A 13,221-nucleotide genomic window follows, 5' to 3' on the forward strand; every position below is an offset into this window, starting at 1 on the left:
TGGAGTAACCATGGACTGATTTAAATGAAGAAAAGTGTACTGTTTCTCATGGCTTAACACCGTGGTGTGTCTTTATAAAGAGTAGCTCCTCTCCTCTCTGCTGGGGAGCTTAGGGGTTGGAGCCAAGGGCCTCGGGAAGAGTAGGGGAACAAGGAATCTTCTGGACTGACCAACATGTTGTAAAAGTCCATCTCTGGCAGTGTCTTTGGCCATGTGGGGGCAGAGTGCATTGCATGTGCTGTCTGCGGTGTATAAGAAGGTATAGTCACTCCAGGAGGGGACACTGGGGCAGGGAGATGACTGAAGTCTCATGTGACTGGAGTATGGAGGAGAATAGAAACATGAAGGATTTTAAATCACTGTGTCTCCTCTGCCTCAGGCTGTTCAGCGCCTCTGGGGACATGAGAACCAACGGGGACAACTACCTGTATGAGATCCAGCTCTCCTCCATCACCAGCTCCACTAACCCTGCCTGCTCTGGTGCCAACATCTGCCAGGTGAAGCCCAATGACCAGCACTTCAGCAGGAAAGTGGGCACCTCCGACAGGACCAAGTACTACATCCAAGGTAACTTGCTGCTGCCTGTTAGTGGTTCTTGTGCAGCTTTTCGAAGGGAGAGCTGTGTGTGCTCACCTACAAACCCGCTGCGTGGAAATCTCAAGACTGCTTCCAGAACCAAAGCCCTTTGTGAGCCGGTATTGCCCTGGTGGGCAAATACAGAGGGAGACAGGGTGCATAGTATGCTTGTGACCTGACATTATGACTGCTGCTTCCTCATTTAGAAACTCTAAGTCATTAGAGAAGGAGAGGTTCATGAGGGAGCTGGCTCAGTGGGTAAGGGTGCTTGATGCCAAGCCTGAGGGACCTGGGATTAGCGGGACTCACATAATAGAAGGAGAGAACCAACACCGTAAGTTTGCCGTGATGGTGGCGGACCCCATCAAGCTGAGTAAGAACAGGTGTGGGGAGGTTGACTGGCACCAGTCATTCTCGTTACCACACGAGTGTGTTCCTGCAAGGCCGTGTGTATTTTTTGTTTGAAATAACTCATCTTTCACCATATATCTTTTGTGATTTGCTTTTGAACCATGTGACAGTTAACTTTTAACATAGTGTTTCCAGATCCATAATCAAGAGAACAGGAGCTGGTAGAATGAGGTTAGAGCAGGGTCCACTCAGTCTTCCTGTATTTCTGACACCAAGGGCTCATTCAGTGGTTTCCATAGGTCACTCCCATTTGGAAATTTGGGTGAGAACTCCCAGAATTCTCTGGGAGCTGTTGTCCTCCTGCTTGTAGTTGATTATAGTTGAGGTTCTAGGCTGTAGTCACCTGTGACAGGATGCTCCTGGGGAAGGCTGGGAGCCAGGTGCAGACCCTCCTCTGGCCTCCCTGTGGAAATAGGCTGTGCCGCCATCCCTACAGTGATGTGTGATGTCTCCCTGGAGTACTGCTGGCTAGGCATGCTGATTCTGTTGTCTAGGCTGAAGGAGACCTGGTCAGCCCACCGTAAATCCTATCAGTAGCCAAGGACAAAGGCCAGACCTCATGTTAGATGAGGTTAAAATCTTCCCATGCTTTGGACAAACCTGTGAAGACAGAGTGCACGCGGACATTTGAAGTGTCCATGTGGTGACTGGTAATGATGCTATGGTCTCCTTTCCTGGGTGACAGATGGCGATCTGGATGTGGTGTTTGCCTCGTCCTCCAAGTGTGGGAAAGATAAGACCAAGTCTGTCTCCTCCACCATCTTCTTCCACTGTGACCCTCTGGTGAAGGATGGGATCCCAGAGTTCAGCCACGAGACTGCTGACTGCCAGTACCTGTTCTCCTGGTATACTGCGGCTGTCTGTCCTCTGGGGTGAGTGTGGTAGCCATGTCCCTTTCCCATCACTGTTCAAGGCTAAGCCTCTGTGTTTTCCCTTGCTGTTATATTGGGATGTATTCTGATGAGGACAAAAGATGAATCCTGGTCTGTGCCATTGTCTTTGTCGTACACACCATCTCCCTTCCCTCAGCTGCCGGGAGCAGGGCTGTTGTGATTCCGTCAGCCTTTCCTGTGCTCCGTGTGCTTTACATGGCAGACTGCAGTTCAGTTGGAGTGAAGCATTTCTGTATTGGGGTGAACAAAGCACTCTGTAGGTCTTTAGAATACGCTCCAGAGCCTGGAGTTTTAGGGGCAGGAAGGGGAATGCTCCAAGGACTCCAGGCCAGGGAGGGAGGAAATCATGGTGTTTTCATGTCCAGGGACCATTATCTTTATTTGCATGTGGAAACTAAGACCTGTTATTTGTAAGTAATCCTTGGTGTAAAGGAGCAGTCGAGGCTAGAATTCGAAGAATTCAGAGGTGAACAGTGACGAAAGTGTTCCAGAGCATCTTAACATGCCCTTGAGCGCCTGCGCCGGCTCTGGCTTGGAGGTCTGCAGACTCCCCACACTGCTGTTAGCATGCGATATTCCTACCCCAGCACAGGTTAAGAGGTGCGGGCTAGGGCCGGTCTGAACACCAAGCTCTTCCGTTGTTTCCTAGCTTCCTGGTGTTAGTATGAGATTGTGTGGCGGTGATGCACACCAGCCCATCAGAGCTCTTGCTTGGTGGCGCTCACCAGTTTATTTGCATTATTCTGGAGCCAAACTTTCACTGTAATTGTCTTTATTATGTGAATAGCCTGTTTGCCCCCAAACTCTTAGGAGTCCAGATACCTCCTGTCACTCCTTTCATCCCTGCCCCAGCTTCTCTGGGGCAGAAGATGCTGTTGTGTCGCTGTGTTGTGTCGTGTGTGGTGGCCCTGAGTGGCAGGAAACCAGAGAGCTCTGGAGTGTCAAGCCTTCATGCTGAGCCCTCCTGAGCAGAAGGGACAGTCAGCCTGTGTCCATGTACAACTGCTTCCTTTGTGTGCCGAGCATCCTGGATGTCCTACTTCCTCCCTCGGGACTGGCATTGAGTGGGCATGGTGGGATTATTCCATTTCATAGTAGTGTTCTTGGGCCAGCCAGGCTAGAACCAGCAGGCTCCACAGCGTTTGCGCCTACCCCAGTCCTAGATATCCCTCTAGCCAGATGCCCCAGGGCTAGATTCTAAGATGGCCTGGTACAGGAGAATCCCTGTCTTTGCTTGGCCTGCAGGGCTCTGCAGGGCCAGGCAGACCCACAGATGATGTGCATGGCTGGTCCATGTCTTCAGCTCCTGCTATTTTTGTCAGTAGACCTCTTCCCACTGTAAACATTCTCAGAACACTCTAGGTGCTACTTTCTAAGCCTCCTGGGTCACGTGTCCTGGTCTGGATTGAGTAGGGGCTAGCTTCTGGGACCTAGTTTCCTTGGAATATTGCTCTCCACAGCTCCTGACATAGCTTCCTTTCTGTGGATGTCTTTCTAGTATGGCCTTGGATGGTGACAATGCAGGACCAGAGTACAAGGGACTCTCAGAGCGGAGTCAGGCCGTCGGGGCCATTCTCAGCCTTCTCCTGGTGGCGCTAACTGGCTGTTTGCTGGCCTTGTTGCTTTATAAGAAGGAGAGAAGGTAAAGTGGGCAGCAAGGTAGGAGGGGCCAGGCCGGGCCGAGCCAGCAGTTCATCCAGTCTTAGCTATGGGCTTGGGTTTTGAACCTGGCAACAGCAAACATCTAGGTTCAAAATTCTAAGCAGTGGATACCACTGTGTTTAAATGTCTTAATTTCCATGACACAGCATGAGATTGCCCAGAACTTTGGCGTTGTTCATAGGTGCTGAAGTGGGGGGAAGTGGTTCAAGTTCACACTGGATGTGCACACCACAGGTTCTAGTTCACACTCATTGTGCACATCACAGTCTTCTCAGTTGGTGCTGATGGGTCTAAGACACATGAGCCTATGAAGTCCAAAGACTGATAAGTTAAGAATCTTATGAGCGAATTTTTTTTTTTTTTACTGATCAACTGACTATCCTTCCCCCACATCACACAAAGTGAGCACTTATTAAACACGTACTGTGTGTCAGGTGCTCTCTCCTGTTGGCCTTGCTTTGCTAGGTGAAAGGCTTGTTACATGATTCTGTTTTTTTGTTAGATTTTTATGTCACACATTAGAGCAGCCCTGGGAAAGTGGATGAGTGTATAGTCAACCATGCTCAGATGTGAACTCGGAGGGAGGGGTGGGGCTCAGGCAGAGCAATGGGCATATACCCGTGGAAGCCGCCACCAGAGTAGTCTGGGCACACAGAGGTGTGTTCCTGCTGCTGACCTTGTTAGTCTCAAGGGTGGAGCAAGACTGGCACTTCTCGGCCTGATCTGAGCCCAGTGGTCCCAGCTGTGCTGTCACGGTGCTGTCAGTCATTCCAAATGCCCCGCCCTTAGGACACAGTCCTTAGGAGCTGTGCAGACCGGACTTGTGCCAACCGGCTGGGTGCCTTGTCTCCGCTCATTCTTCTGTCCATTTACTGTGTTTTCTGTTTGACAGGGAAGCTGTGGTCAACAAGCTAACCAACTGCTGCAGAAGAAGCTCGGGTGTGTCCTACAAGTACTCGAAGGTACTGTCCGCTTCGTGGGGCAGCTGCTCCCTGCAGCGCTGCCCGTGCTGCCCGAGCCTTCCTGCATGCTGGCATAGAGTGTCTTGGGAGGGAACCCTCCTCACATCATCTGATAGCCTGTCCCCAAATGTTTGGAACTCTTAGAGTAAGCCTCAGTGATGAAGCCCTGTGCACCAAGTATCTGGGTAGTTTCTCTCAGACTTTCAAAAGAGGCCAAAGGACACAGATGTGTTTATAGCCCTCACACATATGTTGGTGGAATTTTCCTGTTCCACCGCCGCTCCCAAAAAGCCACATAGAGACTTACTATTATCTGTAAATGCTTGGCCCCTAGCTTAGGCTTATTACTAAGTAGCTCTTATAACTTAATTAACCCATATTTCTTATCTACCCCCTGCCATGTGGTGGTACCTTCTTTCAGCACGGCATCTTCATCTTGCTTCTTTCTACGTATCCTCCTGACTCCTTAGCCTCTGCCCTGAAAATCCTGCCTAGTTATTGGCCATTTAGCTTCTTTATTAAACCAATCACACTGATACGTAGTCAGACAGTGTAAAGAACTAGTTCTCAGACGTATTGCCAGATCACTTTTAAAAAATAAATTGGACTGGGAAGATGGCTCGGTTGGTATAGCACGATCCTCTAGAACCCATTTAAAAAAAAAAAAAAAAGCCTTGGGCATGGTGATGCATGCTAGAGTGCCCGGGGTATTCAGAGGGTGCAGCTCTGGGCCAACTGGCCAGCCAGCCCCATCTCCTTGGTGAACGCTAGCCAGTGGAGACCTTGTTGCAAAACAAAAGAACCATGGTAGATAGCTTCTGAGGATGATAGCCAAGATTTTCCTATGTGTACACACACATGTGCATACACGTGCACCTGTGCACATTTGAACATACACATAAATACAGAAAATTTAGAAATTTGATGCTCTGATCCAAGCCCTTCCTGTATCTTCTCTTGCACACCAGATGCCCTCTCCTCAGTACACAGCCTCCCAAAAGAGCCCCTCTCTGCCAGCATAGCTTAGCAGTCATGGGCCATGTCAAGTCCTGTCCTCCTGGCCTGCTCATTTGCTTGTGAGACTCTTGCCAGTGGCTCTACTTTGCAGGTTCTCATCTCATGCCAGCACAGAGAGGCCCTGGTGGGCTGTACCAGGAGAGCTCGCTGGCAGCAGGTGGGTATCTTTGCTGGGTTTCACACGGTCTCTGCTGTTGTTCTCTGGCAGGTCAACAAGGAAGAGGAGACAGATGAGAATGAAACAGAATGGCTGATGGAAGAGGTCCAGCCGCCAACCCCAAGACCAGGCAAAGAGGGGCAGGAGAACGGCCACATCACCACCAAGGCCGTGAAAGCAGATGCTCTCACTTCACTGCACGGGGATGACCAGGACAGTGAGGACGAAGTCCTGACCATTCCAGAGGTGAAAGTTCACTCGGGCAGAGGAGCCGAGGTAGAAAGGTCACAGCCCATGAGAAACCCACAGTGCAAGGTCCTTAGGGAAAGGGAGGACGATAGGGTAGGGCTGGTCCGAGGAGAGAAGGCCAGAAAAGGGAAGTCCAGACCTGGACAGCACAAGTCACCCACCTCTGCCACGCTGGTGTCCTTCCATGACGACAGCGACGAAGACCTCTTGCATATCTGACTCCGCGGTGCCTACAGGAGAACGTGGAGCCATGGGACAGCCAAGCACCTCCAACCAAATAAGACTTCAACTCGATGATGCTTCTATCATTTTGCCTTTAACAAAAACTGCTTCAAAGGGAAGAGTTTTTGTGACGGGGGAGAGGGTGAAGGAGGTGGCACCCCTCCTTCATGGTCGTTTACAGTCATGGAACAAGTGTTGCTTGAATTGGCCAAAGGGCGGTACTTCGTGCCAGGGTTTTGCCCCAAGTCCTCACTTCCAAGCATAGCTGCAGTGTGCTTCCTTCCAACAGGTGCCAAGGCCACATGCATCTCAGCACAGAGGGCTGTGTTTGAAAAAACCCTTGCTGCTTTAGACCCTCTAGGGTGTTTGACCATTTATATTTTTAGCAATGTAATTCTCTCCCCCTATTTATTGACTCCGACAATTACTACTCAGGTTTGCGAAAAACAAAACAAAAAGAAAAAAGCCAGTTTCTTCTGCCAGCAAGGGTGTGATGAGGAGAAGCTGGCAGTGTGCTGGGGCCGTCGCGTGGCTCCTGGACTGTCCTGGATACACACGCTAGTGAGCTGCAGTATTCCTCTTCGCTTTCCATGTTGTAGGCACGCACGTCCACAGGTCCCTGAGTGCCCAGGCTGGGAAGGCCTGCCTGCTCCATGCCTCGCATTGTACCTGCAGCTCTTTGCACGCATCCTCCTGGGTGCTGCCTTCCCAGCAGCTCACCCAGAGAAGGACTTTTGTACACGTGACTGGAGTTGAGGCAACACGGAGAGTAGCTGCACTTCCAGTTTGGGTTGTAGGTCTCTTCAGGTTCTCATGATACCACCTTTACTGTGCTTTTTTTTTTTTTAAAGGGGAAAAAGTGTTTATCATCCATTTGACCTATAAGAAGCCTTAATTTGCACAGGGTGACTTACAGACATCGTGTGGAACACGGTGGGCCAGTGTTATGTGTGGACCTGTGCCCGGGCAGGGTCCCAGGATTGAAAGGCAGGCCCGGTGTTCTTCCACTGGCTGTGGACTTTTCTTGACGTGTTCAGTGACTTCTCACATTGTAGGACTGTGCATAGGTGGTATCTACACACCGAAAAGCGAACCGCCCTGCAGATTTCTTGGTTTATGCCAATTTGGCTGGCTTATTTGATTTCAACATGAGTGTATTTTTAAAAATTGATTTTTCTGTTCATTTTTTTCAATCAACTTTACTGTAATATAAAGTATTCGATTTCAATAAAAAATAAATTATTAATTAGGTGTAAATGACACCCCCCCCCCTTGATTATGGCCACTTGCTGAGCTAGTGGTCATTCTGATTGCCTGGTTTTTCTTTCTGTCTAAATTTTAAAAGGCATTTGCTTTTGGGTTGCCTTTTCCTGAAGCTGGCCCACTTGTGTGCTAAGTCAGCTTTACCTGGGTCTGAAGGCTCCATTCTTGCACATAAGTCTCTGTATTTCCATCTACCAAAGCAAAGCTGCCATTCCTCTCCAGTGACCAGTAAAGCCTCTTTGTGTGCGGCCCAGGCTAGGCCCGAGTAAATTCATGCATCTTTATCTTAACTGAGAGTTGACCCCAGTCGTCCCGATAGTCATCGATGTGCTGTCTGAAGTGTCTGTTGACCAGTTGAAGATACCAGACATAATCCATGTGTTTTAAATAGAACATTTGTGACGGGAAGAGATCTTGTGTGTCCCACTCGAGTGTCCAGGGTATGAATCGTCTGTGTCCAGTGTGTGTGTCCTCTGTACCACTCGTGACTCATCAGACCAGCCCTTCGATGCCATGGTACGTATATGCCGACTGCTCTGACACCCCTTCTAAGACGTAGCCTGCCTCGTGGAGCCTAGAACTTGCTCTGTAGCCACAGATGATCTTGAACTTTGGATTCTTTGGGCTCTGCCTCCACCTGACTGCTGGGATTATAGATGTGTGTTTCCATGCCCACTTCTTGTGGTATTAGGGACCAACCCAGGGCTTTGTGATATGGGACAAGATCTGCCTACTCCTGAGCTGTATTTCTAGCCCATTGCCCAGGTAGTCTGTCCGGGGGGTGGGGGATCTTATAGCCGTTCTCCCTTCCTCTCCATACACAGGGGCCTTTGCAGAGGCCCATTGCCCCTTGGTAAGCTCAGTAGCAGAGAAGGGTATTGGCTTTGCTGGCTCCTGTCTTGTGGGCTTAGCTCTGGCCCTCATCAGGGAAGAGGATGTGCCAAGAGGTGTGGATGCTTTTGCCCTGCCTCCTCCTCCCTCCAGCCTCAGAGAATATAGCTCAGTGATCCTCGCCTGCTCTTGGTACAGAATCTTTTGGCAAAACCTGCCTAAGAGCAAGTAGGAGGAAGTTGCATCTTCAGAAAAAATCTTATTGAACAGAATGCTGCCTTCGTATTTTATTTTGCTTTTGTCACGGTTTTCTGTGCCTCTGTTTGAGTGTTGAATGCTGATGGAATGAATGGGGAGTTAAGGACGATGCAGGCAAAGCCTCGCTGAGCTTCCTGGAGAAGCGGGAATGGGTTATCAGAGACACTGCAAAGCACTTGAGGCCCCAGTGTCAGCCACTACTCAGCATTATACAGCCAAGCCCTTGGGAAGGGCTGCAGTCACCCTGTTAGAATACCTGTGGATGATGGTTCAGAGTCAAGGGCCCATTGGTCCCTTCTGTCCCTCCTCCCCCTTCTCCCCCTCCAGCATCATGGCCCTTAGACTGGGGACTATGGTATAGAGGACACTGACTTTCTAGAATCCCTATTTCAGCCTCTGAGGAGCCCATGCCCAGCTGTGTGCTTCTCTGGTCAGGACCCTCTGCTGAGCTCTCACCCTAAGCTTGGGCTTCCTGTAGGTTCTGGCTGTAGTTATTCTAGAACTACCGCATAGTCACATGGCTCGAGGGAGCAGGAAGGTGTTCCCAATGCTCATATTGATTTGTATAGATAGAATGGAGGAGCTACCTTTGCTCACAGCCCTGGGAGGGTCAAGCAGTTTCCGGGGCAGTCTCAGAAAAATGTGGAGAGAAATGACAGGGCACAGGGAGACCAACTGCTCTCACCCTGGGGCTCACTGGGTAGGCTTGAAGCCCATTTGCCATTCCTGCTGAGTCATTGCTGACTTTTCCTAGCGTATCCCCCAAAGCCTACCGCTAGTCCTTTCGGCAGGACTAGGTCATTCCCATTTTACTAGGAAGGTCAGCTGGATTTCCTTGGTCACATCTAGAATAATCTAGGAAGTCAGTACTTCATAGGACCTAGGCTTATCCTCCAGCCTGGCTTCTCCCTTTCCTGGGGAACCCAGCCTCAGTTCTTGCTCCTGTATCTATGTCACCCCCTGTCCCTTCCTTGGCTCCAGGAGGTACCCGTACCTGGAGTCCACTGAGGCAGAAAGCACCACGTGGAATTTATGTCTAGTTGGACATTGGGTGAGTTAAGCTGATGCATAGACTGTTTTGGAAAATGTGCCACTGGTGTCTGGTGAATTGATTTATTGAGACATGACTCAGGGCAGATGACCTGTGATCTTAGTTTGTTTGCATATGACACAACACTGGAGACTAGTAATTTCTAAAGGAAACAATTGGACTCACACTAGAGGCAGGAAAGTTCAAAAAGATCGAGCTGGCGTGTCCCCACGCTGCTCGTTTGTGCCAGAAAGAAGAGTCAGTGGGTGCCACGTCCACAGCAGTGACTGCCGTGTAGTGACAAAATGCCTCTGCGCTGGCTTTTGCCTGCTGAAGGATTGGGGTTAGAGCTTCTTGGAGCGAAGCCCCAGGTGGTCCCCCTGGCAATCAGCAGTCCAGAGAGGACCTGATGCCCTAGGCAAATCTCGTATCTGGAGATGGCCCTGAGAGCGAGCCCTCCTAACACCTTGCCTGATCTTTCTCTGTATTTCTTAACTTTCTTGTTTATAGCTGACCGCTTACCAAGAGATCAAAGTACGTCCTTGGCTCGGCTCCACTGTTCAATAAAGCAGTCCTTGAGGAACTGAAGTATGCCCCACGCCACATGAGCCTGGGAAACTTTATTATTTATGAAACAGAAGCGGCTAAGGTTAATATGTTACGAGGGAATCATCAAGGTGAATCAGATTTAGAGAAGAAAAGGAGAGTTAGAGAAAATTCCCCTTTATGAAAAGATTAGCTAGATCTCAGAAACCCTGGAGTCTTTATAATAAGAAGGAAAGAAAGGAAATTATTGATAACATGAGACTAGTTTTAATATATTGGTATAAGAACTATCATGAGAAAATGAGAAAACTATTAGGAGATATGGAACAAAGAATAAAAACTATATAGATGGAAAGCTAAACACAGGACCCTGAGAACTAGTCACCCACGGTAGAAAGTAAATAATGGTGTGAGACAGAATTCTAAAAGACAAAACAAAACTAAAAGTCCTTGCCAACATCTTGAGCACGGAAGGGGGAACACGTAGAAAGGAGCACGTAGAAGAAGCTCTATTTTGGTTATGCTTAATCTTGATTTATGTCTGGAACCCTGAGTGGGGTGATGTAATGCACCTGCCAAGTTCTTTGATCTGTTTTGTACAAAAACTGAAGCTTTGCAGAAGTAAAGTTGCAGCAGATTTTCACTACACAGTGTGTCTGTCTGTCATTTCCCTTGCATCGTATCCTGACTATCCTATCCTTCACCCTGTTCTCCCGTGGGTGGTGGTCTCCGAGAGGGACGGTCCGCGGCAAGTGGGCACATGTGAGGGGATGATGGGCATGGGGTGCTGTGTAATAAATAATAGGTGGGTCTTGGAGTAACTAAACCTGTCTCTTGGGACTGACCTCAGTCCAGTGGTTCTTAACATGTGGATTGAGACCCTTTGTGTATGTTCCAAGTTGGATGGCCGGATGGCAAAAATGAGGGCACGTCTCAGGGAAGTGAACACCTTAGGAGCTCAGAAAAGACAAGTATCTTAGTCAGAGTTAATTGCTTGACCTTTCTTTGGGGTGGGACTTGCAAGTGCCCTCCTTCCCTTGCTCTCTCCCATCCTATCCCTCATGCCTCCCTTCCCACCCTCCTGCTTTCCTTCCTTCTCCCGGGAAACAGACCATAGACTGAGCTCTTAGGAAGAGGAAGAAAGATGGTGGGGAGGGAGGAGATTTGACTCTCTCCTGTGTGGTGTAAGCTCTGAGTAGGCCAGCCAGTGGATACCTGGGCAACAAGGACTGGCTCTTGAGTTCCGTGGAACAAAAGAGCCGTGGAAACACAGGACTCACTGGGTCGTCTGTGAGGCTGTTGCCCAGTGTTCCTGTGTGCGTGTGTAGGGCGGCATCATTTCACTGCTGCAATAGAAACATCATGACCAAAAGCAACTCAAGGAGCTTATAGTTGCAGGAGCCGGAAGCTGACTGATCACAGTGTAATCTACATATGGGGGCGGGGGCAGAGAGGGAAAGAGAGGGAGGGAGGGAGGTGAGACTATAGACCACCCCCAGTGACACCCTCCCTCCAGCAATGCTCTATCTCCTACGGGTTTCATTGCTTCCCCACACAGCACCACCAACAGGGAGGCAAGTGTTCAAACACATTGCCCCATGAGAGATACTTCTCATTTAAGCCACCACATATAGCCTCTGACACCCTTCATGGTTATATCATAATGCAAAATACTTAGAGTCAAACTTCAAAAGTCCCCACATAGTCATTAACAATCTTAACACTTCAAAAGTCCAAAGTCTTCTGATACTTAAGGCAATTTTTTTTATTTTTAAATTTTACATATTAGCACCAGTTCCCCCTCCCTCCTTTCTCCCGCTCCTCCCTCCCCTCCTCCCACCCCCATCCATCCTCAGAGGAGGTAAGGCCTCCCTTGGGGAGTCAATAAAGTCTGGATACCAAATTGAGGCAAGACCAAGTCCCTCCCTCTTGTATCAAGGCTAAACAAGCTATCCCACAATAGGAATAGGCTCCAAAAAGCCAGTTCATGCACCTAGGATAAGTTCTGGTCCCGCTGCCAGCCCCCCTCCCAACAGATCAAGCTACACAACTCTACTACATTCAGAGGGCTTAGTTTGGGCCCATGCAGGATCCCCAGCTGTCAGTCCAGAGTCCGTGAGCTGTCCATGGTTTTCCCAATCATGATCTTGACCCCCTTGCTCATATGATTGATCCCTGCTCCCTCTCTTCAGCTCTCCAGGAGCTCAGCGCAGTGCTTGACTATGGGTCACTGCATCTGCTTCCATCAGTTACCGGATGTAGGGTCTATGATGACAATTATGGCAGTCACTAATCTGATTATAGGGGGAGGCCAGTTCAGGCAACCTCTCCACTATTGCTAGGAGTCTTTGGTCATCCTTGTGGGTTCCTGGGAATTTCACCAGTACCTGGTTTCTCCCTAACCCACAATAGCTCCCTCTGTCAAGATATTTCCTTCATTGTTCTCCCTCTCCATCCCTTCTCCAACTCAGGCCATCTCAAGCCCTCATTTTCCCAACTCTTCCCCCCCCCCACTTCTACTCCCCAGTTTGCCCCGGAGAGCTTAACCATTTCTCTTTCCTGGCACCCTCCATGTGTGTCCCTCTTAGGGTCCTCATTTTTAGTTAGCTTCCCCGGGGTTGTGGATTGTCGTCTCTGTGTCCTTTGTTTTACATCTACTATCCACTTATGAGTGACAAGATGCCATGTTTGTCTTTCTGGGTCTAGGTTACCTCACTCAGGATGTTTTTTTGTTAGTTCTATGCATTTGCCTGCAAATTTCAAGATGTCATTGTTTTTACCACTGAGCAATACTCCATTGTGTAAATGTGCCACAATTTCTTTATCCATTCTTTGGTTGAAGGACATCTAGGTTGTTTCCAGGTTCTGGCTATTACAAATAATTCTGCTATGAACATAGATGAGCAAATGTCTTTGTGGTATGATTGTACATTCTTTGGGTATATTTTCGGGAGTGATATTGCTGGATCTTGAGGCAGATTGATTCCCAGTTTTCTGAAAAACCACCATACTGATTTTCAAAGTGGCTGTACAAGTTTGTACTCCCACCAGCAGTGGAGGAGAGTTCCCCTTACTCTGCATCTTCTCCAGCATAAGGTGTCACCAGTGTATTTGATCTTAGCCATTCTGACAGGTGTGAGATAT

General features: G+C 49.0%; 1 protein-coding gene across 1 annotated transcript in view; it reads left to right on the forward strand.

Annotated features, from left to right (window-relative positions):
• Igf2r (insulin like growth factor 2 receptor) overlaps positions 1-10,723 on the forward strand; it is a 96,164-nt gene extending 85,441 nt beyond the window's left edge. Inside the window, exons 44-48 of the mRNA XM_050135894.1 lie at positions 380-567; positions 1,673-1,859; positions 3,379-3,522; positions 4,435-4,504; positions 5,730-10,723. Of these exons, the coding sequence (XP_049991851.1) occupies positions 380-567; positions 1,673-1,859; positions 3,379-3,522; positions 4,435-4,504; positions 5,730-6,146 (1,006 nt within the window). The 3' untranslated portion in view covers positions 6,147-10,723. The remainder of the gene's footprint in view (positions 1-379; positions 568-1,672; positions 1,860-3,378; positions 3,523-4,434; positions 4,505-5,729) is intronic.
• The last annotated feature ends 2,498 nt before the right edge of the window (positions 10,724-13,221 follow it).

Source organism: Alexandromys fortis, unplaced genomic scaffold (genome assembly GCF_014885135.2).
Source record: "Alexandromys fortis isolate MF-2015 unplaced genomic scaffold, M_Fortis_MF-2015_v1.1 scaffold_23, whole genome shotgun sequence".
NCBI lineage: Eukaryota > Metazoa > Chordata > Mammalia > Rodentia > Cricetidae > Alexandromys > Alexandromys fortis.